Here is a 25,457-nt window from a genome sequence, read left to right as displayed (position 1 = left end):
TTTCTGTCAATACTTTTATTATGAATGTAATTTTCATAAATAATAGAACATTTGGAGAATATAGACCAATGAGAAAATTACAAATTGACCCCTCAGAAATTTTCACTGTATTTTTTCTAACCTTGTTTATAATGCCTCTCTTAGGGAATTAAGATATTGCAGCACACATAATTTTTATTTAGTTCTTGTCACTTAATATTTTGACACAAGCATTGTATCATATTGTTGAAGTTTCTTTGGAATTATCGGGCTTCTGTAACTGCAAAATGATCCCATGTCGTGGCTTTTTCGTGATTTTTAAAAAGCATTATCTATTGTCCAAAATGCAGGGTAGTTGTTTTTTTCTTTTGGTTTTTCATCTTTATAAAATAACAGGCTCTAAACAGCTATATACAGAGTTATCTTTGTTTCATGTTTTTACACCAGAATATCTTCCTAATTGTACATTACTAGGTGAAAGATTGTAAGACTTATTACTGACCAAATTTCCAAAAGTATAATACCCTTGTATACACTTGCCAGTAATTATCAAAAATCTTGAGTTACTGCATCCTTTCAAGTTATAATTAACTTGTGTTTTAAAATAACTTCACTCATGTGTAATTTGCACAATGATGAAACCAGGTAGGTGAACACTTGGTGAAAACACCACCACTATCAAGATACAGAATTTTCCCAGCCCTCTTTGAAGTGTATCTCACATATGTGTGAGAGAAAAGAAGATAAACCTTTTCTAGAATTTCTGTAGTATAATCACAGAGTGTGTGCTCTTGTGTCTGGCTTCTTTTCTTGAACATGATAGTTCTGAGATTCATCCAAGTTGTTGACCCAAAGCCAACTCAGAGCAGCCCTATTGGACAGAGTAGAATTGCCCGTGTATGGTTTTCTAGGCTGTAATCTTCATGGGAGGAGCCCTGGTGGTTAGGCATTGGCTATCAACCACAGGTCAGTGGTTCAAGTCCATCATTCATTTCTTGGGAGAAAGATGAGACTGTCAGTACCCATCAAGATTCATCATCCTGGAAACTCAGTACAGAGCCATTGTGAGTTTGATGGACTGTGGGTATGGTTTTTAATATTTATAGGAGTTGATTTCCAGGTCTTTTCTCTGAGGAACCCATTTTAACTGTCCATTTTAACTAACCATTAGATTAGTGTTTACACTTAACCGTTGTGCCATGAGGGCTTCGGTCCCTGTGTTAGGCTGGGTTGACTAGAGAAACAAGTCTAGAGACACTCATAGATGTATAACACGGCACTTTGTATCAAAGAGTGATCGTATATTAAGAAAACATCTTAGTCCAGTCCTGATCAAGGCTAAGTCAGATATTAGCCCATGTATCCAAGATAAGTGTATAAATTCCTCTTCAGACTCATGTAGCCACTTGTAGTGATGCCAAATGCAGGAAGATTACAGGCAGGTGGGTAAAAAGGATTGTGGGTGCAGTGGTAGTGGAAACATCTCAACACTGGCATGCGTCTCCATGTGGCTCCTCAACAGCAGATGAAACAGAGAGCTTCTGCAGTGCTCAGCAAGTGTCTGCATGGCTTGTCCACAGGAAGACGAAGGCAGAGAGAGAGAGACAGACAGACAGACAGACAGACAGACAGACACACCCCACCTCCAGGAAAAGAGAGAGGAAGTTCCCAGAATCCTTATGAGAAGGTCACACCCACAAGGAGGCATCATCTGGCTGTGACCTGATTGACAGACTAGATTCAACCCCTTCACTCTTAATATCCTCAAATTGACATGAGATGATGTAACTACCACATTCAGGTCTCGGTCTCTCTCTCTCTCGCTCTCTCTCTCTCTCTCTCTCTCTCTCTCTCTCTCTCTCTCTGTGTGTGTGTGTGTGTGTGTGTGTGTGTGTAAAAGTCTGCATTGCTGCTAGGTTTCATACATGCATGGATTTATTTTTTAATGTTTAACCATGTCCCTGCAAGTAGTGGTTGGCATTAGATAAATTCTCTTAGTAATACATTTGTTTTACTCTAATTAGGGGGCCTTAATAAAGATGCTTTTGTGCTGCAAAAAAAACCAATTTTGGACTCAGAGCTAATACCAGCCGTTTTTTTCTTTACTTAAGTGGACATCTTCCCAAACATCGAAGCTTTGCGCAATGTTTCCAGAAATTTTACTCAACATAAAACAACCATTTTTAGATAGACCAAAGTTTTCAAAAAGTTTGGGGAGACTTCAAAGATGAGCCAAGAGAGGGAAAAATGTTGTCCTCAATGAATGAACAAGCTGTGGTTAAAATCAATCAGTGATTAAATTGTGGCTAAAATCTAAATGTGATTGAAAGAAGACCCTCCAATTACCATGAGTTCAATATTTCTGAAGTGTACGGATCATCCCTGCTTCCACATTTTTAATGTTAGCTGAACATCTTGGTCTCAGCAAGGTTTTGGCCCAATAGATACCAAGAGCAGTGCACAAAGATCAGCTGATTCAGAGCTCATCTTTCCATCGGCCTTTAAGCAAGTTTAAAGCTAATACACTTGTTTTTATCGAATAAATTGTAACCAGGCACAAGCTTTATTTTATCAATACAATCCAGAGAGCAGGATCTAATGCACAGAGTGTCTTCTGAGAGGATCTGTGAGGCCAGTTAAAGTCGAGTTAGGACAACTCAAAAAGTTATGGGAGCTGTTTTGAGGGATTCTTCCAAAGTAGCATCTTGACAGATTTCCCCAAAGGACATAAGATTATAATGAGGGCTGATTACAGAAATGTTTTAAGAAAATTGAAAACTGTATTGATGAGAAAAGGCCAGGCAAGGGGGCAATGGACTACCCCACCCTCACCCCCCTCATCACAACAGTGCACTACTGTGAAGGTCCGTTTGCAGATCCTCATAGGCAGTCCCATGGAATGTCACTGGTAAACCATCTACTGTCCAACCCTAAACTTGCCCCTTCAGAATTCTTTTTTTGTTTCCAAAGTTTAACATTGAGGAGGAGAATGCCTTGAATCCCTTGAGGTTACAAACTGCCATTTTGACCCGGTGTAAATGAAAGAACACAGAAGGCTTTGGAGATGTGTGATGAGCGTATAGACTTTATAGGCTGAGATGGCAAGAAAGACTAGCTTCACGCTTTTGTATTTTGCTTAATAAGGGTTTTATGACATGGTAGAAAATATGTCTTGACTTACCCTCCTATGTGCCAAAGAGGGAGTTTAACATAATGGAATTTTCCCATGTGTCTCTGAAGGCCCTTGCTTATGTATGTATACAAGGGAATTTTTAAAAGTTTGTGGAAAATGGAATTAAAAGATTAAAAAATACACATTTTGTTTTCAACATAAACCCATCAAAGTTAAGACACTTTTGTGAGCAATGACACAAGCACTTGCTCCATCCCTAAGAAACTGAGAGCTCCAGGAAATAACCACGGAAATGCAGTCTTTGCCAAAACACAGCTTAAGGAAAATGAGTATCCGTTAAAGGTTTTTGATTGATATATATATATCATATATATTAACAAACAGGAGTCCAAACCAAAATAACCAAACTCACTGCCATCAAGTCAAGGCCGACTCAGCGCGACCCCGTAGGACAGGGTCGAAGTGCCTTGTGAGTTTCCAAGGCTGGCACGGTTTCCAGGAGTAGAAAGCTCTCTCTCGCTCCCACAGAGCAGCAAGGAGCTTCCCTCTGCTGCCCTTGAGGACTGCAGCCCAATGTGTAACCACTACACCACCAGAGCTCCCAAACGAAAGTCAGAAGGAACCAAATCAGAGTTTCAGGAGGATGCCTAAAGATTTCCCACTGGAACTCTTTTTAAACTTCGCGTTTGATTAGAGAAGTGAGCAGGAGCATTGTTGCGGTGGGAACAGACTCTGGCAAAGCTTTCTTGGGCATTTCTCTGCTAAAGCTACACCCAACTTTCTCAAAGTAGTAGTAAACAGATGTTAACATTCTTAAAATACCTTCATCCCCCCAAACTTTGGACATGACCTTTGCTCTTGCTTGGTTTGATTTTGCTTTAATCGGACCACGACTACCAGTAGCCAGTGCTTTGATTGTGCTTTGTCTTTAAGATCATCCCGGTAAAGCCATGTTTCATATTCCGTTGCAATTCTTTGAATAAGAAATTCTTCAGGATCTGATTTTTCATGGAAAACTCTGCTTTTATCTGCAGGTGACCTTTGATTCAACAGTTTTTGTCCCCAGAGAGCAGAAAGTTTGCTCAACGGGAATTTTTCAGTCAGCGTTCTAGACACCGAACCAATTCTGATGTAGATGGTGTTGGCTACTGTTTCTGCTGGTGCTGTCAGCCCCTTCAATTAGGGACTTAACAAGACTGTTTCCTCATAGACTGCCGCGGATCGTCAGCATACTCTCATCCTTTGTTTAAATGAGTTGTTTGTAAACTGATGATATCTTGGAGGCATTTCCCAAAACCTTTTGAAAAGCAGCGGTGCTGGCACCATTCTTCCAGCCACGCTTCACCGGAAGTCTGGACATTTACCGCCAGAGGGAATGAGTGCTATTGAATGGTGTGTCCTATGTCCAACATGGTTTTCTTAAACAGGATTCACTCACTTAAGCTTTGGATTCTATGTAAGTGAACGTCCTGTGTGAATGTCCTAGCCTTCAAGGTGCATTGGAAAGAGAATCGACACAGATAAAGTTCGGTTACAATTTGACATCATTTGACATCCTTTTAACTCATTTTTAATTTGTTCTAACATTTTCCACTTTCTTGTAGATTGAGGTTTTTTCTGTTGCGTTTTGTTATTGTTTGGTGGAGGTATTTATATAACTTTCTTTATATGAAACCCAGGATAGGTCGATCTGTTGAGACAGTAACTTGATGAATAGTGTCTTAGGGTTATGGCAGGGCAGGTGGGGGAGAAATGGGAGCTAATCATGGCTTTAAAATGAAGAAAATGTTCTGAAATGGACCATGGTGGTGATGGCACAACTCTTTTTAATATACCGTATATACTCGAGTATAAGCCGAGTTTTCCAGTACACTTTTAATGCAGTTTTGTGGTAAAATTAGGTGCCTTTGGCTGATCTTCGGGTCAGCTTATACTTGAATACATACAGTATTCAAACAATTAAATTGTGGTATGTAAAATATATGTTAAGATTTTTTAAAATTTCAAAGGTGGGGTAAGAAGTTACTTGAGGATTTCACATGAGTCCCTGCCTTATGCCGTCATGAAAGTAGCAAGTGTGCATCGCAGGCATTTGCGCCTCACTAAGTGGACTGACGTAACACCTTGAAAACTGCAGGATGCCTTGAATCCCTGACAAATCGTGAAAAAAGATTTGTGTCTTTGCTGCTTCAGTTGTGGTTATAATTCATGTTCTGATGAGTGCTGTTTTCAAACTAATGTCTTAACCTTCGTCGCACTTCAAACTAGATCCCAGTCACACACGGTGTAGTAAGTGAATTTATTTTGATGCAAAAATAAATTGGAATCCAGAGTTTTTTTAAATACACATTTTCCATGAATGTTTTGCAGATCCTGTGTGTTTATGTGTAATATAAAACGCACACACATTGTAGTTTATCTGAAAAGGGTCTTTGTATTATTGAGGTAAATTATAAGTAACAAAAAATTTGCTATTTCAATCTTCTTCACGTGTGCAATTGAGTGACGGTGTGTTCATCCTTTTGCGTACCCATCACATTTACTTTTGAAGGATATTTTTGTGGTCATAGAATTCAAGAGTACTTTTTTTTCAGCTTTGAAAGATAACATTATGTTCAGACATATCTTCAAAGTACTGTTTCTTGTCTCTGTTCTTCTACATACCATGCTTCCCCTAAAGTAAGACATCCCCCGAAAATAAGACCTACTTGTAGTTTGCCTCTCACTGAAATATAAGGCATCCCCCCAAAACAAGGCCCCACTAAGCTACCATAAGTCTGGACTCTGGACCATAGCGGTGGGCGCTGCCGCGCAGTTCACTGTTGGCCGCAGTGTAGCTGGAGCAGACAGGAAGTGTGAGGTCTCTTTTAATAAAACAATAAACCATAAATGTGTACCGTATTCTTCATGGGAAAATAATACCTAGCACATCTTTTGGAGCAAAAATTAATATAAGACACTGTTGAAGAAACAATCACAGGCAGACGATTGCTAACCCATATTCATCTCAGGACAATTCACAAAAGCAAGAAGCTGGGGAAAAAAGACACTCTTATTTTCAGGGAAACTTACCTAACTGCTTAAAAATTTTAGAACTATTTTTCAGCATTCTTGTGATATGCTTACTATGTAGGGTTTTTTTTTCTGGTTGTTGTTCATTTTGTTTGGGTTTTGTTGAAATTCTTGGATCATTACATTAAATTCAAGGAAAAAATCTGGTCACTTTTTTCTTCATTTTTTTTTCCTGCTTTCATTTTACCTCAAGAAAATCTAGTGACGCATCTGCTAGACAGCTGGATTTTTCCCACAGATCACTCTTTAGCGTTTTCTCCATTTTTTCCTCTAAATTTTAGTTTGGGTAATTTCCTTTTAACTTTCAAGTTTCGTATTTGGATTTCTTACATTCCTTCTGCCCTATCTAACCTGCTCACTAGCACATCACTATTTAAGTTTCTAGGTAACATATTTCTAGTCTGGGGGTAACTATGATTAAAGACTATGTTTCTGAGATTGCGTGCCTTACTAGTTTTTTTGTACTCTTAGCCTAATTCATCTCATAAATGTTTTCATTTGGGTTTTAAAATCTGAAATAGTCTTGTGAAGGTTTGTAAATTTTGTTTAACTGATGAAATCCAATGTTGTTTATTAATATAAATGAGAGTTATTACTGATTTCGCAAAGTTTGAAGGAAATTTCACGTGATCAGAAGTTTTCCTCAGGGTTGGGACAGAGTTCCGGGGTTGATTCTAACTGGACCTCAGTCTGCAGCTCTGTACACGAGACAGTAGGAGGAGGTACCTCACTGAGCGGTCGGGATTGAGTGAGAAGAGGGCAGGAAAAGCCTGAGCAGTGGTTGCCATTGTTAATACAGGTATAGACTAAATTTGCTAGTCTGTTTCTTCTCTCATGATGAATAAAAAATGTAGGGAGCAATCAGAGACCAACTCAACTAGGAAGTCATTCAATCCCTAGACCCAGAGAGACACAGGGCGAATGTTTGGATTGAAAAGTTAGTAATGTGTGCTTCAGGCTGTGATTATATTGACCCAAACTGTGCGTGATTGTTATCGGAATGTTTGAGAAGACTGGAAATGCTTGGCTTCCTTATGGAGCTGCTCCTTTGCCCAGGCAAAGTGTTCTCCAAAGTTCCAAAGTCATCGCTTCATCGTGGGTTTCCTGAATGCTAGGGTGGGAATGCCCTGCAGTGACTGCGATTGTGCCCACAGGTCTCGTCCTGGCTCTGTGTGGACTAATGTCGCTCCCGCAGCTAAAATTAGCCCAGGACCACTTTTTGCCACAGAAATCTGCAAACACTTTTCCGGCCACTGGCCTCATATGAGATGCCACTGCTCAGAGTGCTGAGCTGAAGTTTGCAGAAACAAACTCACAGTGTGTCTGGAAACTCCCCGAACAGGCCACGTCCACTGTCAGACCTGCTCTGTTGTCCTGCATCTCCGGTAACACTGTGCCTTTAGTGGATGGGAAGCTTCCCGTTAGCTGTGATTGACGCAAGTGATTGTGACCTTCTTGGGAATGGTTTGACTGGGTCCAGAGTCCTCACTTGACTTCATCACTTTGGGTTTACTACCTGAGCACGTGTGAAGGCTTCACTTTGCATTGACTCCGTAGGCCCTGTGCGATGGTGGCCCCGGACATTGAGCTGATCTGTGAAATCCTGTTGGTCGCCGAAGGATTTGTGGACGCACGCTCATTAGCCCGGAAGTACATCACCTTGTACAGGCTCTGCAGGGAGCTGCTTTCCAAGCAGGTGAGAGGGCTTTTGTTTTTTTTTCTTGATTTTCACAATGCTTTTAAAATAGCTCTTGAGATGTGGATGCTGGCTAATTTATCATTCAAATTACAGTTGGACTCTAAGGGTAATTTTAGGCTTCCAGTAAAAGGTTTAAAACCTGTACCCTAAAGTTCTCAACGTGTTTGTGAAATTAAATTTGAGGAATCCGATCGGAGGTATTTTGATTCTAGTGCTTTATTTGTCTTTCAACCTCCTTATCATTGGGCTGTGTGATTTTCTTTAAATGTTACCGATGTTTTCGTTATAAATGGGATCTTATAGTGTCTTCCTCTCTGGAGGGGAATATTATTCTCCACTAAGACGGGATGAATGTTCTTATGAGGCAGGAAAGCTGAGTGGATTTTCTGAAGAACCCTTCAAGAACTGTGGACTGAAGGTCCCCCCCCTTCTCATTCATTGGTAATCCTTTATTTGAAGGCCGGGTTGGCATTCTCCCAGCCCCGCCCCACCCCCTTTCCTGCTGCTGTACAGGTTTCTAGTCCCTGAGATGGTCCAAGCACACCCCCTCTCTAGCCAGCCTCTAGCCATAAGCTTCCTGCAGTCAGTGGAGTTGCTGACGCGCCACGAAAAGCACACACATCTCGTATCTGTTTGTTTTTTAATTCAGCTTTGAGGAGCCTGTGACTCTGGGTCCTTGGATGACCCTTCATTAAATGCAGGTGGCATTCTGCTGCTGTTCCAGAATGGAAACACTGAAATAGCACAGCCAGCATCCCCTGGGTAATTTCACACCCAGAGGTGCCTGATTTAACCTGCCGATTGTCGGGGTGAAATTTGGAGACAAATACATGTTCTACTATCTCCATAGACAAGGATCCTGAGTAGTGGAGTGGGTTATGAGTTGGGCAGATAACCTCAAGGTCAGCAGTTCAAATCCACCTCTGTAGGAGAAAGAAGAGGCTTTTCTACTTCCATCAGAAACCACCTGGTATCACCTAAATGGTGACGTTTTATATATAATGATGAGAAAATATATTGGAATATTTTCATGGTTGTCTGGGTAGGAAAATTATGGGCATTTTTGTTTTTATGTTTATTCTTATTTACTGTATCAATTTTTTAAAGATAACTTTATTGGGAGATTTTACAGCTCTTATAACAATTTGTACATCAATTTTATGAAGCATATTTTACATATGTTGCCATCATTATTTTCTAAACATTTGCATTGTATTTGAGCCATTGTATCAGCTCTTCTTTTTACCTCCCTCCCCCCCCCCCATGACCCCTTAATTAATTTCGTATCTTACACCGACTGCCATTTCCCTCTCCCTCCTGTCCATTTTAAAATTAATGATTCTTAATTTAGGAGGCCTGGTGGCATAGTGGTCACATGTTTGGCTGCTAACTGCAAAGTCAGCAATTCTAAATGACCACCTGCTCTGTGGGAGAAAGACAAGACTTTCTTTTCCTATAAAGAGTTAATGGAAGATCCTTATGCCCCAGGAAGATGATTGATGAGACTCTCTACCAAAAATTAACAAGGAGGTTTTGAAAGGGAGCCAAAGACAGATTAAAAACAAAACACAACACACACATAGCTCCGGTAATGGGTTTGGAGCTCATACTAAAGCCTAGCTACAATTTAAGAACAATTAATTCTTAAATCATGGCCCTGCTTGATATTTGCCCTCAGGAAGAGATCACAAAATATGGGTGCTATATAGCAAAGTGTAGTGAAGAAATTAGATGGTGCCCCGCTATCAGATAAAATAGTGTCGGAGTCTTAAAGGCTTGCTTCCAAATGAGCAGCCATCTAAGTGAGATGTCAACTAAGTTCACATTGAAGGAAGGACACCATCATCAGTCACCGAAGGATTGTAAATCATATAATCCAAAATCAAAGGAGGGAATAGTATCAGAGCTTAAATTGTGAGAATCTGTTTTGCAGAGGGCTAGGGATGACAGTGGGAGCCCAAGATTCACTTGTGGGAACAACATGGGAAATGAACCTCTGTCCACAATGGAGGGGTGGGAGGAAAGTGGCTACTGAACAGAGTGCACTGGAGAGATGCCTGTAGAAGATCAAAAGGATCAATCTGATTTGAAAGGTAAAATCTTGTCAGTTGAGTCCCCGCTCTGATGCATGTTAGGCCTGATCTGGTTTTCAGCGTGTTCTGGATTTTTTGTTTGTTCATGTTGAGGTTTATCTCAGAGGTGTTATGTCATTGGAGTCACCCTCTTGAATTTTCTGTTTTTGAGTATAGGAAACCCAGGACTGATGACTCCATAGGGACGACATTAGAATAAGGGTGCCTGGGGGTAAGGTGGGGTGGGGGGCGGCGGTGAAAGGGAGCTGATGTCCAGGAGCTCAGGAAGGAAGAGAATGTTTTGAAACTGAGTGTGGTAACAATTTTACAACACTGCTTGATGTGATTGAGCTGTGGAATGATATGATACCTGAATCAACTCCAAATACATTGGTTTGGTGGGTGGGGTGGGGAGTCTCCAACCCCACAGGGATCACTCTACATTGTCATATAGGGTTACTATGAGTCAGCGTCGACTCCATGGTGTAGTGTGTTGAGTTAGTTTTCTTAATTTCATAGTGAAAAAGGAGAAGAAAAACTGTCTTTGACCCCAGTGAATGTGGAATGGTACCACATAGGCCCAGTAATAGTTAAACATTTAATGAACATCTAGTATATTCAAGTAATGCATTAATTGCTGACAATGATGAAAGGGTTGAGATCTTTAAAAATTAAACAAGGAGGCAGAAAAGCAGGCTTCAGAGAACTGGCTTAGGAGAGTCGGTTTACATGAAATAAAAATGGGAAGTCAACGGCGGAGGAAAGGCGCACTGGCATTTCAAAGACAGGACACTGAGGTTTGGGGAGCGGGTGCCATGCATTACCTTTTTACATCTCCACAGGTGTATGAGCTTGGTAGTACTAGCCCCATTTTACAGGCAAGATAACTATGTGGCGGTAACCAGCCCAAACCCCACAGATAGCAAGTGTCGGGGGCAAGATTTGAATTCAGGTCTTTCTAATAATTCCTAGGACACTTGTAGCCAATTACAACGGGAAAGTGCTGAAAGTTCGGTAAGAGGAAAATCAGTAGGGATGGAAATGGATGCATGGATAAATGGGAGGAAATAGGAGGAAAGGAGACCTGGTCAGGGCAGAAAAACATCTCCTTTTTGATATTTTAAATTTGTTTTAGTTATTAACATTTTTCTGCTTTCTTTCCTACTGAGATTTTAATGTTTTATTTGTTGTTGTTAGTTTTTGTCTCATTCTTTAAGTTGCTTTACTGTATATGAGATCCAGAATAGGTAAATCTGTTAACTGGGTTCCTTGAGGGCATAGCCAGGGGGCTGGGGAATTAATAGCCACGAGTACAAAATTAAAGACAATATTCTCAAGTTGATTGTAGTGATGATGGTACAACCCTTCTTGATGTGATTGAACTACTAAATTGTATGATATGTGAATTATATGCCACTAAAACTTTTTAAAATACCTACAGAGAAGGTTCTACCCTGTTCTATTGGACCACTATGAGTCAGAATTGACTTGATGTCAGTGAGGGTTTTTTGTTTGTTTAGAGAAACAATGGCCATCTCAAAGAAGTACTGGCTTATAATTGAATTTTAATATGGATTTTACTATAGTAACTGTCAAAATCAAGGCAGGGGCATCTAAATGTTTAGAAATAGAGCTTGGGGCAATTAGAGATGGAAGGCCAGAAAAGAATAGACTATCAAGGTGTTCACTGGACCACTGGAGAGATGAGGCTTGGCTAGAGGTGGAAACAAGGAGGAGGTCTCACTGCTGAGTCAGTAGGGTTATGTAAAGATGAGCAAAAGATAGGAGCCCTCGACACAGGCTGCGATGAAAAGCTCTCGGAAGAAAAGATTTGCTGACCCAGAAAGTAGGCAAGAAGCAGGAAAACTGCAAGGACATGGCTTTCGGTATTTCAACAGAGAGGAAGATACTGTTTTAAATCCAGCGCGTTTATCCAGACTCTTATTTTTCACTTTTTGTCTTGTGGGATGAAAGTCATATTCATTCATAATGTTTTTGAGACACTGTACCTATGTTTTGATTTCAGGATCATTATGACTGGGGACTTCGCGCTATTAAATCTGTGTTGGTTGTTGCTGGCTCCCTGAAACGCGGAGATAAAAATAGGCCGGAAGACCAGGTACTGCTATGCTGATGATGTCATTGCCTGAGGAGCTAACTGGTTCCATTCAAATGAAAGTATATACCTGGATGGTGCATTATGTATAGCATGCCTCCTAAAATATATCGCACCTGGTTTTAATCTAGGATATTTCAAGGACTAGCATTTCTTGTGTTACGAAAAGTCACCTGTGTTCTTGAGTACAAGGGTATGGATATAGGAAAGAAAATTTGATTTTGGAAGGGCTTTTGAAAAATCAGCCAAAACATTTATTTTGAAGGTTATAATCAAGGACTGTATTTTGCATATAATGCACCCCTGACAATGGCAAGCACCTGCATAGTGCACATGGGAAACTGATGCATGAGGGAATTGCATGGTTCACAAAAACAGAGTCACTTGCACAAAATATAATAACTCAGCAAATCACCGTTGGACTTCCTAGAAGGAACCGTTAGAAAACATAAGTCAGTTGAGGGATTATTTCTGGAAAAGCCCCTGAAAACATAACTGAATTGAAAAAGTATGTCCATTTCATGGGATGTAGGATGGGCAGGAAGAATGGAATAGGAAAGGTGATTGCCAACACCAGTCAAATGTGGTGGCGTTTATTTGAAACATCTATGCTTCCTGGGGAGAAAACTGACGGCTGCCTTACCCACTTTTCCTTCTTCAATGATGAAAGCAAGGTGTATAGAATGCTACGTACATGCAATTAAACTTGAGAAATAGAAAACAGAATCTATTTCTTAGTTTTGTTTTTTACATCTAAGAGATGTTTATTATTTGATGTTCTACCTTTCCAATATCACTCTCTCTTCCTCTTCATGCTGGCCTCAAGATTTCCTCCCATTTATTTTTCTCCTGCTGTTATTGTTGTTGGAACATTTAGTGCTTCCTACAAAAGTTGTCCTGCCTTTTGGGTTACCCCCTTTAAAATCTAAAGCTCTCGGTGATTTCTCAGCCAACAGAGAACAACAAAAACAACAAACAGTGAAAACACTTCGAGTTATCATTTTGAGGTTCTCAGAGTACTAGGAAGAAAATGATCTGATCGGATTGGCGTGCTTATATCTTTGTGTCTTTAGGGCAAGACAAGCCCCTGACCCTTCCTCAAGATCAAACCCAAGTCATTTGGCAGGGTCTCCTCACGGGTCTTATTTCAAGATTCATTTATTATATCTCGTGATATGTTAACTTGTAAGCATTTAATTTTCATTAAATAAAAGGAGCCCTGGTGGTATGGAGGGTAGCCCTTGGCCTGGTAATTGCAGTGCCAGCGCTTTGAAACCACCAGCTATTTTTAGGGAGAAAGATGAGTCTTTCAACGCTCATCAAGATCCAGAGTCTCAGAAACCCACAGGGGCAAGTCAACTCTGTCCTGTAGGGTTGCTGTGAGTGAGAATCGAGTTGCTGGCAGGGAGTTTGGTTTGGGATAGGTAGAAAACTCTCTGTTAGCAGTGTTGATTAAGCACTGGATGGCTCACTGCAAGGTCAACAGTCCCGATCCACCGACTGCATGAGTGAGAAAGATGATGTTGTCTGCTCCTGTAAAGACTTACAGCCTCAGAAATCCTGTGCAGGGTGGAGTACCCTGGATGGCCGTGGGCTTTTGACATAGAATGGAGTCGTTGGGTGATCCAAACTTGTCTGCCATCTAACAGGTTGGAGGTTTGAGCCCACGCAGAGGCCCCTCTGAAGGAGGGTGTGGTGATCTGCTTCTAGTTGGATGCAGTTCTACCCAGGCATGCTCTATGGCACATGGCACATGGGTTTTAGTTTGGGGTCGGTCATTTTCTTTTTTGGTTTTTTGCTTTTTAATAGATAGGATACACCCTAATACAGAACAGTATCACCGTCTCTTGCTTAGAGAAGCAGATTAAAAATCCCTTTAGCTCTGTAGAGGTTGGCTAGACCTTGTGTTGGCTTTCTCATGAAATGCTTTCTGTTCTCCTTCCTAGGTACTGATGAGAGCGCTGAGAGACTTCAATATGCCTAAAATAGTGACCGACGATGTCCCAGTGTTCCTGGGTCTGGTTGGTGACCTGTTTCCTGCTTTGGAGGTGCCCCGGAGGAGGTCACCCCACTTTGAAGAGATGGTCAAGCAGTCTACCCTGGAGCTCCACCTGCAGCCGGAGGAGAGCTTCATCCTCAAAGTAAAGGAGCCCTGACCTTTCATGGCAGCCTTCTGGGTGTCCCCTGAGAATCACTGCCCTTGAGTGCTACTCTACCAAACGGCAGCTTACATGGAACTGGCCCGACTTCTTTTAGAAGAGACTTTCTGCTGTGACAGTCTCTGCCAAGTAAACATCAGTAAATATCCGAGTTGTCTCATTCTGTGAGCAAGTGAAAACTTCAATATGATTAAGTCGTGGTCTTCAGTGGTAACCATACCATTAATTGGCTTATAAAACTTACAGGATCTTGGTGATGTACACCAAGAGATTTTGTTCTCTCTACCCTCTATTTTAGAAAAAATAAAAATAAATAAAGACACCAAACCAGACAAAAAAATAAAACAGGAATAAAATCATTACCATACGCTTTGCTTAGGGTAGAAATGTCAACATCTAGGAGAGTAACTTAGGAAGATATTATCTGGCCAATCAGTGGCTAGCCCATATGCCTGTCCAACCTAGATTTAGTGACTACGCGGGCATTCAACAAGAGGCAGTAGCACCGATTCCAGATCGTTTAGGGGTGATACCATTCATTACCCATGTGCAGGTGATGCCATTTCCCTTGACCACCTGATAAATCAGCCGAAAACCTCACGAAGAGTCTTTGGTTTTCGTGCAGAAAAGCCCGCATAGAAGCAGAACTTCGCTGCTTGCTTCAGTGACTCCATGAGTAATGTTTAACATGCTTCTCCCTCCTGTGTCCTCACGCGGGACTTAGTTTCCCCTTGTGGTGGATTCTGGATGCCCGCAGGAACTGGCTGGGGTTGTACAGAGAGGAGGACCGCACAACCAAGGGTGGGTTAGCTTTTTATCACCAACTCATCCATGGCGACCAGTGATGGACCCTTTGACCTGCAGGTGGTGCAGCTGCAGGAGCTGCTGGCCGTGCGACACTCCGTCTTTGTGGTTGGCAACGCGGGCACAGGAAAAAGTAAGGTAGGTTGGCAATGATTGCTCTCGGCTAGGGGAGTATCTTTGTGTGCAGTGGGCCTGCTGTTTTCAATGTTGTCTGTAAGAATTCTCCACAGTGAAGCCTGCCATAATTCGGGGCTCAAATACGTGACTCTCTGATGCTGTTTTTTTCGTTGACTGACCGTTGACCAGCCAGGAGGGCTGCAGCTATAACACTGCATTCATACAGGACCAGTGAGCTGAGATGGAGACAAGGTCCTGCACCTGGGATGTTCAGCATCCTCTTCACGCATTTAGTCTATGTTCTCCCACTTTCTGTACCTTGCAACACTCTCACTAGAGCTGAGCTCCTTTATCTGAGGAAAATATCCTAAGCGTCTTTGGAAAACATATCAGGTATGCGGGAATGGATTAGCTTTCCCCACACTTACCAAAATCTCTTCCTCATCTTTGCCAAACCATCCTAAATGGTCTCATATTATTGAGAGAAAAAATCTTTAAGATGTTGCCTTCAATCTAAAAAATTGTAGCCCTCGGGAAGGCCAAAGCCAAACTTGAAAGGAAGCCATGGAAAAAATACATGTTTTAGAATCCTACTTCTGGCACCACAGTAGGCCAGACATCGGACCATTCCAACCCACCTCGGAAGCCACATGGGGCAGTTACAGCCTGTCCTCAGGTGGCTGTGAGAGGGAATTGACCGGCTGTGAGTCAGCATCCACTCCGTGGCAATGGCGGTCTTGTTTTTCATGTTAGGCGGTATGTTACGTAGGATTTACTGCGTGCAACAGTTATGGGTGGTGGGTGTCATTTTCCTCGCCTGTCGCTCACTGCTTGGTTTTGTTTGGTCCTACCGACAGTCCCGGCAGCAAACTTATTGTGTTGTTTGGACCACTGTATGTGCAGAACCGAGTGTATTTGAGTTGGGGTATTTGGGTATGAGCGTCCAGAGTAGCCCAAGTCCAGAGGGGCTTCAGGGCATGTGTGTCTGCAGAATTCGCCAGCGTTGATAGCAGAACCCAAAGGGAGAACCCTTGCAAAAGGGAGCTCGATAATAGGAAGTTTTTTCTACTGAAAAATGTGCTCATTGAAATATTAAAGTGGATAACTGTGAGGCTTATAATTATTTTGTTAAGAGTACGTTTCTGATATGGGCTGGGGTTCAAGAAAGGATAATATTAAATTCTCTAATTTCTAGTAGATGAATGGCTTCTAAAAATACGAGGTTCCCATTCCCACGGCGTTGGGTTTCTCTCATCTAGAGGTCTCCGATTCTGTTTCCTTCCACATTCACTAATGTCGTTTCAATGAGAGCACTGCTGCCCAGGCCCCTGCGGGTTAGCCACGTCCTCGGTCGCCAGGTGCAGCCATTGTTCAGCAGTTCTTCGAAACTCCTCTCAGTAAATCAGGATGGCAAATACCTGAAACAGAAACCCTGGTTTCTCAGAGAGAGGCGACAGTAAAGTCTTGGGGCATCAGTGGATTAAACAGTGTCCATTAAGCACCTGCCACATGAGTTCTTACCCTCAGGGTTTCTTTTGCTCTGTGATCTATGTCAGGGTTTCTCAGTTTCAGCTGGACCACTGATAATTCTTTGTTGTGGGTGCCGTCATGAGCCATGTAGGATGTGTAGCAGTATCCCTGGCCTCTGCTCACTAGATGCCAATCGCAAAACCCCCTCCCTTCGTGGTGACAGTCTCTGTTCTAGATCACTAGAATGCAAGCCTGTCTGGACCGGCAGCATTAGCACCACTTGGGAGCCTGCTAGGAAGACCGTTATCAGCCCCAACCTGTTGCTGTTACCTAGGAATTCGTCACAGTCTGTGCTTTTAGCAAGCTCTCGGCTGCTGATTCTGATGCTCGCTAAGTTTTGAGAACAATTGATCTAAAGAATCCAGGCAGGGCCTGTGTTACTAGCATGAACAGCAAGCTTAAATCAGATCATGTCCTTCATTTGGTCCCCCAAGACTAAAATTCTCAAATGATAAAGTGACTTAATCTCATCTAAATCATTCAAAGGATTGGGTGAATGGATTCTGCCTCCAAGGATTGTGAGTATGTATATGCATACCTATTCCACCCCCACCCCACCCCCACCTGCCGCCCAATTTTCAATTGCAGCACACACAGAACACCCAGAAATAGATCATGAGTAAGAAAAATCCTGGGCTTTGCATTTGGCTTAAAATTAGTATGAATTTTCTCAGCTCCTTTCCTCCTTCCCTTCAGATTCTGCGAACACTAAACCAAACATATGTTAACATGAAGCAGAAGCCCATTTGGAATGACTTAAACCCTAAAGCTGTGACAACAGATGAGCTCTTTGGCTTCATACATCGTGCTACCCGCGAGTGGAAAGATGGCAAGTAGTGTTCCCCTTTGGAAGTGCGAGCATTTCCCTTTTTTCCTATCTAGAATGCTATTTTTCAGTCCAAGCAAATTTTAGTCATAGACACGGATTTCCTGTTTATGTGTTGCGGTTGTTGGAAATAGAGCATTGCTAGTCTATAAATGAAAGGAGAGTTGGAAAGAGGTTGATTTGCATTCGGCGTATGTATCCTCCGACTGTGCGTTTTATCCCCCATCACTATCACCAGGGATCCCTTTAAGCCTGCAGGGAGGTCCACAGGACGGCTGAGGACGGCCTTTCAGAGATGCCTCGCAGAAGACAGCGCTGTAGGGGCCAGAGCCCAAACTCCCGTGTCCTGCTTTGGAAGTAGTTGCAAATCCCTTGGCTATGGCTGTTAGTACTTCCTAAAGTGCCCTCACGTTGACCTCATCCTTGGCACCTCTTTCGTTGTCAGCCCTAGACCCACCCTACCAGACGATCCAGTAGGCTAGCTGTGTGTGTGTGTGTGTGTGTGTGTGTGTGACATAAGTAGTAATTCGAGCTCGGCCTGCCCTATGACAAGTCGTCTGCTCATGTGTGTGTGTGTGTGTGTGTGCGCGTGCATGTGTGTGCGCGCGCGCGTGTGTGTGTGTGTGTGACATAAGTAGTAATCCGAGCTCGGCCTGCCCTATGACAAGTCGTCTGCTCATGTGTGTGTGTGTGTGTGTGTGCGCGCGCGCGCGCGCGTGTGTGTGTGTGACATAAGTAGTAATTCGAGCTCGGCCTGCCCTATGACAAGTCGTCTGCTCATGGTTGTGTGTGCGTGTGCGTGTGCATGTGTGACATAAGTAGTAATCCGAGCTCGGCCTGCCCTATGACAAGTCGTCTGCTCATGGTTTTCTTCCAGTTCGTCGCTGCTCCGCAGCACAGAGCTTTCTTCACAATGTCAGTTCTCCACTTTAAATTTCCAGTGGATTCGGATCATCCTTAAAACCTAGCATTTCAAAGAAACCCAAAAACCTAGCATTTTTCCTTGGCTCCCAAGACTCTGTGTGCTTAGATGTGCCCCACCCCCCTCTCTGGTCCCTCATTTCCTGCTCTCTGCCTCTTCACTTGGAGAATCCAGGGGTGCAAACATTCATGCACTGGGCTGCTAACCAAAAGGTTGAAGATTCAAGCCCACCCAGAAATGACTTGAAAACAAAGCCCTGGACATGTACTTGCCAACAAATCAGTCACGAGAAACCCTAGGGAGGACAATTCTAGTGTGGCTCCCCTGGAGTGGCCGTGAGCTAGAATTTGGCTCAGTGGTGAAAGATTGGCCCCACACTGAGCTCCTGATTGTTCCTTGACAACGCCAAGCTTCATTGCCCTGTGCACTCAGTGACCTGCCCCTTGGCCATGCTCTGCCTCCACTTACCTGCACAGCACCTTCCTGCCGGCATTACTAAACGTCTGGCCACATGTCACCCCTAAGTTTGTCTCTACAGTAGCTCATTCTCTGTTCTTCTGGACAGTTTTCCTTCGCTGGTGGGGCAATCCAACTTCACTCTCTTCGCTGAGTTCTGTCTCCTGATGGGGGGATGTGGGTGGTGTCTGCGTTGGCTGAAAGTCTGTGAGAGCAGTGGAAGGGAGACCAGCAGGACAGGGCCTTCGTTATGAATGGTGGCGGCAGTTCCATAGCGGCTGCCACTTGTGCCCGCACACAATGCTTCACAGAAAACAAAACCTCCCCACTTTCCGGAAGGGGCAAGTTTGTTCACTGGAGTATGTCAGGGACTATGAAAAATCAGTAGTTAGTAAATACACGTTAGGGACACCACTTGAAGTGCTGTTGAATCAACTTCCATCCCCCCCAAGAGTCTATTTACAACAGAACGAAGCACTGCCGGGTCCTGCACCAGCCTCACAAGGCTATTGCTAGTTGAGCCCATTGCTGTAGCCTCTGTGTCGCTCAAGATGTTCTTGGAACCACAATAAAGGCTCATGAAGCCTGTGGTTGAAATCCTTGACAACTTCCATCTTTTATCTGCTCATAATGTTGTTGTCTGTTGGGCTGGTGGTGAGGATTTTGTTTTTCACACTGACTTATAAACTAGACTGAAGGCAGCAGCCATTTATCTACGTCGTGGTGTTTAGGTGCCATTGAGTTGGTTCTGGTCCATAGCGACCCTGTGGATAACTGAACACTATGCTGCCCGGTCCTGGGCCGTCCTCACGACTGTTCCTATGGCTGAGCCCATGGCTGCAGCCACTGTGTCCGTCCATCTCCTTGAGGACCTTCCTCTTTTTTGTTGCCCTTCGCTGTTACCAAGCATCATGTCCTTCTCCAGGGACTGGTCTCCTGAAAAGCTGCCCAAAGTACATAAGGTGAAGCCTTGCCATCCTTGCCTGAAGGGCGCTCTGGCCCTACTTGTTCTGAGACAGATAGGTTTGTCCTTGTAGCAGTCCATGGTATTTTCAATATTCTTCTCGAGCACCACAGTTCAAAGGCATCAGTGACTCTACAGTCTTCCCTGTCCTCTGCCCGACGTTCACATGCACATGAGGCATGTGATAAACACCGCGGTGCACCTTAGTCCTCAGAGCAACGTCTTTGCTCTTCAGTGCTCTCAGGAGGCCTTGTGCAGCAGATGTGACTGAGGTAGGTGTCCTTTGACCTCTTGACTGCTGCTTCCATGAGCACTGATTATGGATCCAAGCAAGACAAAATTCCTTGACCACTTCAGCCTTTTCTCCTGATGTTACCTATGAGTCTAGTAGTGAGGGTTTGGGTTGTCTTGACATGAGTTATATTCCAACCTGAAGACTATAATCCTCCTCTTCATCAGAGAGGGCTTCCAGTCCTCCGCGTTCTCAGCAAGCACGTTGATATTAACTGCACATCACAGGTTGTGAATAAGACTTCCTCCGATCTTGATGCCGCATGGTTCTCCCTGCAATCCAGCTTCTCGGATGATTTACATAGCACACAGGTTTATTCTTGTTACATAAAGATAACTTGAAATACTTCCAGTCACCATATTTCTCAAAAAGGACTACAGTGAATATTGCTAAAGAAAAATAGAGAAAGGAGAAATAAACTAACATTTGGTCTAAAATAGATCCTGAACACGAAAAAGAAGAATGTCTTCATCTGGGATAAGTTATGAGTTTTATGTACATGACCTCCTGTAAATTCCCATGACTGTTCTTCCAGTCATGGAAGCTACTATTATTTCTATTTGATATGTAGGGAAGCTTAGGAACCTTCCTGGGGAAAGGCAACTTGTCCACTGGTAAATGACAAAGCCAGGCGTGGGGCCCAGGAGTAACTTGAATGGCTTATATCCCAGTCACCAGAACCAACCAAACCAAACCAAACTCACTGCCATCCAGCCGGTGCTGACTCATCACAACCCCTGTGAGTTTCAGAGTCTGTGACTATTTATGGAAGTAGATATTCCAGTCTGCCCTCCTCCTGCCCACCCCCCTCAGCCTCAGAGCTGCTGGTGGTTTTGAACTGCTGACCTTATGGGTTGCAGCCCAGCTTATAAGAACTACACCACCAGACTCCCACTCACCAGAAAGAGGCAGCTACATTATTTTTAGTTAACTGATGAAAGAGTTTCTAGTAGCAATCAGAAAAAAATATTTTAGATACCAATAGCTTTCAACTCCATTGTGTGTTATGATGTCATCTTACCCTGAGGGCAATAGTCCTTGGCAGCTGACTTCTGGAAATCAACCTATGAAAGCCCCATGTCGCAATGGTTCGTGCAGTTGTGTGGGGACCGCCGTGAGGCAAATCCGGGCAGGCCTCGGTGGCAGTTAACAAAACCTCTTCGTTTTAGGTCTCTTCTCATCCATTCTGAGAGAGCAAGCAAATCTTACGCACGATGGACCAAAATGGATCGTCCTGGATGGAGATATCGATCCCATGTGGATTGAATCACTAAATACAGCTATGGATGATAACAAGGTGAATGGCATCTCAGTGTGAAACCTCAGCCATAACTCCGCCTGTGCTTTAGCAACTTGAGTTCCCTTGTTGACGTTGACGCTAGTCCTGTCAATCTCCTGGCGTTCTGTACGTCATCCCTGTTTGGCTAAGTGGTGCTGTTCTCATAATTTCAGGGTCATACATTCTTCTCGTTGGTAGAAATTTAATCACCTTTAATGAGAGCGATACATACTGAAGAATTTAGTCCGTACAGAGCTTTGCCCGTTTCTAAGAAAGCAAAAATCATTGCATCTTAAATGGGCAGGCACCCGGCTGCTAAGGCCAGGGATGGTCTGCTCCCCTAAAGATGTCCAGTCTCGGAAGCTCCGAGGGAAGAACCAACTCAGTGGCAGTGAGCGTGTAGTCCACTAGGATGGAATGTTTGGACAATGGACGAGTGTGTTGTACCCTGTGCTGGACAGAGGCACGTAGCTGCTGTTCAAGTGAACAGGTTCCGGTGGTGACAGGGTATCGATGCAGTCCCCAGCGTTTTGCTATTTAATCCCGTGTTCCCAGGAAAAAAACAAAAGGTGATACAGCAGGTCTAGAAGGTACTACTTAAGTGAAGCAAGGTCTATCATTAGGGTCAGGCGAGAGGAATCAATAATCCTCCTTACTGCAGAACAGAATCCATGCCCACTTTAAATTAATTAACCGTGATGAATATATACATTGTTCATCATAAATACAGGTCTCGGAGATCTTTATACTTGGATGGGTTTCTATAGGATCCCTGATAATTGTGGTACTTTAGGTTCTAAAGAAAGTTTACTTTGTAATGGCATTAGACCCTTTTCACGTAATTGACTTTTGCATGAAAAGTCTAGTATTTAGCTTACTAATAATTACCACGGTTATTTAAAGGCTGGCATTAATGAGTCCATATTGGTGCATGTGGTCCTCAATCTTTATTCAGGCTGGGTGCAGAGGCTTTGGCGTCCCCTGGCAGAGAGTACTTGTTTTGTGTTGCTGGGCACAAAAGGTTGGTGGTTCAAATCCAGAAGCACCTTGAAAGACAGGACAGTGATCTGCTTCTGAAAGGTTACATCCTGAAAGACCAATGGACCACAGGCACCCAGAAGCCCACCTGTCAGGGGAAGCCAGCCCCTAACACATCATTACGGGTCCGGTAGGCACAATTATACAGCAATAATAAGTAAAGATCGTAGTAAAGTTATAGAGAGCGTGAGAGATAGAAGTATTGAAATAAATGGAGTCAGACACGATTCATGGTAGCAGGCTCACCTCAGCCCTGCTTGAAGGTCCCCGTGGAGGGAGAGAGAGAGAGAGAGTCTTTAATGCTAGCCTAGGCTTTTTATCTTCTCTGGGGACATGCAAGCCCCCTAATTACAGGTGAGGACATTCATCACAGGAAGGGGCTGTGCTCCAGGTAATACAGTAATGGGAGGGGGTGGTCTAGGGACATACACAATAGGAAGAGGAGGGATTGGGGGTATACATATGACAAGATGGGTGGATCCTAGGTGTAGGATGGCAGCCTAATCTTGGATTTCACAGATCAGTTTGGCCTGTTCCCTAGCTCAACTGATAGAGACCCTTATCAGTGGGGTGTGAACTCCACCTACAGGAACCAAGCTAATGGTCGCAGGCCCCCACCCCTGTGGTGTGGAGAGACAGCAGTCTGGCAGGGACTGCCTTCAGGGAAGATGCCTGTGAGCATCTGACCTCCCCCCACACCCACCTGGTGACCACGGGCCGGACTGGTTAGAGTCCCTGGATATGAAGCAAATGGTTATGCCCTCAACTCGCCCTCTCCAGCTATGGGCCACCAGGCCTGGTGGGCTGCTTCTGAGCACTCTCAGCTGGAAAGCCCTGTGGGTCAGTTCTGCTCTGCGCACATGGGGTCAACATGAGTCTTCATCGACGTCTTGGTGGCAGCAAGGCATGGCCACCACGTCAGCAGCATGCCCTTTGCTCATAATTGACGTCTGTCTGTGCTTCCCGCTGGGCTGCCCCATCCAGGTGCTGACCCTGGCCAGCAATGAGCGTGTGGCCCTGACGCCCTCGATGAGGCTTCTGTTTGAGATCCATCACTTACAGACAGCGACGCCAGCTACTGTTTCCAGGGCTGGGATTCTCTACGTGAATCCACAAGATTTGGGCTGGAGTCCGTGAGTATAGTATTTCTTACTTAATCGGAGTTCGTGGACCACAACAGAATCCAAGTAATTCCTTTTGAAAGGGAAAACTGTGCCATTGTTTGAAGCCGCATTGATGTTAAATTAATCAAGGCCCATTTAAAGGTGATTGGCCCCCAAAGGCTGGCTGTTGAAACCCGCCTACGCAGACCCAGGCAGGAAAGGCCCAGAGAATGGTTTCTAGGAAGACGGCAGCCAGACAAATCCTGTGGGGCAGCGCTACTCCGCCAGCCATGGGAGTGCCGTGCCTTGGGACCTGCCTCGATGGCAGCTTCTCAACAACGGGCCTTTGTTGTTCCTACCGGAGCCCTGTCTTGTGTGTATGCATCTTCTTGTGCGTGTGCATCTTCTGTTGGATCAATGGCTAAATCACAACAGTCGTTTGATTAGGCTGTTTGAAGAACTGTCTCTATGGCCTCCAAGTGCCAGTCGCACTTGAAAGATTGTGCAGAACCTTGGGAAGGGTGAGTTCATGTGAGTGAGGACAGCCTCTCAGGAGAGGAGGGTGTGTATGTCTGCACAGGTCGAAGCAACGGCGCTAAACGGTACATGAAGAATCGGCAGAATTGGCTTATGCTTTGCTGTGAAATGTCTCAACGACACAATAACATTTACAAACAGCTCAGAGAAGGCACTTAGATAAGCACGCTTTACTCAGCGTGCACATGCATGTCTGTGTGTGTCTGGCGTGCATACATGACTGTGGGGAGGCCTTGAAGCAGAGCTGCTGTATGGTGTCCCTTTGCTTTGTCTCCATACGTTTCTCATCTCGGAGGTCCCATGCCATCCCCAGGAGTAGCATCTGAGCCCTGCAGGTGAGCACATGCTTTTGCCTGGCACTGTTGTGTCTGATGTCTTCTGTTCCCCGCCCCCCCCCACCCCACCCCTGGATCTGCTCTCCACCCTTCCTCCCCTGCTCTGTGTTACTGAGGCTGCCCTGGTTGGACCACATCACAGGAGGTTGAGTTTGGCCCAGGAGGAGCCCTGGCAGGAGTGTGGGGAAAGAGCGAGTGAGGTCAGGCTATTTCTGTCTCTGGCTTCCTTCCTGCAGGGTCAGGTCAGCATGGCCTGGCCGTGTTCTCCGCTCCAGGTCACAGTGGGGATCTCCCCTCTGGTGCTCTCTTCAGGGAATCCTTCTCTTCCGGGGCTCTGCTAGCTCTTCCTTCTCTTGACCTGGCAGACATAAGCAGAATCACCCTGCCTCTGCTACACCCAGAGAGACAAGGCCCTAGCCCTTGTGGGGTCCCTGCTCCCTCCCCACACCTTTGTAAACAGGCGCCTTCCAGTGATCCTTGCATGTGATTCTCACTGGAGTTCAGCATCTGCTTCCTGCCAGACCCCTGGCTGCTGCTGCTGCTTTTTTGCTTTGTGCTGATTTGATTTGTTCCTGAGAAATCACATCCCTTCACGCTACAACAAAGCAAAGCTATGTCCAGGCTTGTGTGCAGCGTTTTATTAGATAGGGCTGCTGGAACGAATGACTTTATTATTATTATTACTATTATTATCATTATGTGAGAAGTCTAAACCAGGGTGGTAGTCTTGGGTGCTAATGTCCAGCCTTCATCATATCACATGGAGAGACTCAAAGTGCCGTCTAAAGCCCTCTTTAAAGAAAGACTTTCTTTCTTTTTTTTTTTTTTTTACATTTTATTAGGGGCTCATACAACTCTTATCACAGTCCACACATATACATACATCAATTGTATAAAGCACATCTGTACATTCTTTGCCCTAATCACTCTCAAAGTATTAGTTCTCCACTTAAGCCCTCTGCATCAGGTCCTCTTTTTTTAAAAGACTTTCATCCCATAAGTCAAAGACCACAGGATGCCTGAA

At 44.1% G+C, this 25,457-nt stretch overlaps 1 protein-coding gene across 1 annotated transcript in view; it reads left to right on the top strand.

Moving 5' to 3' along the window:
- DNAH11 (dynein axonemal heavy chain 11) overlaps positions 1-25,457 on the top strand; it is a 319,324-nt gene that overhangs the window by 122,725 nt on the left and 171,142 nt on the right. Inside the window, exons 36-42 of the mRNA XM_075557332.1 lie at positions 7,742-7,880; positions 11,982-12,074; positions 14,018-14,212; positions 15,095-15,172; positions 17,378-17,510; positions 21,311-21,438; positions 23,443-23,591. Of these exons, the coding sequence (XP_075413447.1) occupies positions 7,742-7,880; positions 11,982-12,074; positions 14,018-14,212; positions 15,095-15,172; positions 17,378-17,510; positions 21,311-21,438; positions 23,443-23,591 (915 nt within the window). The remainder of the gene's footprint in view (positions 1-7,741; positions 7,881-11,981; positions 12,075-14,017; positions 14,213-15,094; positions 15,173-17,377; positions 17,511-21,310; positions 21,439-23,442; positions 23,592-25,457) is intronic.

This window comes from Tenrec ecaudatus, chromosome 9, assembly GCF_050624435.1.
Source record: "Tenrec ecaudatus isolate mTenEca1 chromosome 9, mTenEca1.hap1, whole genome shotgun sequence".
Lineage (NCBI taxonomy): Eukaryota > Metazoa > Chordata > Mammalia > Afrosoricida > Tenrecidae > Tenrec > Tenrec ecaudatus.
The sequence above is the reverse complement of the archived record's forward strand: the minus strand, read 5'-3'. Positions and strand labels throughout refer to the sequence as shown.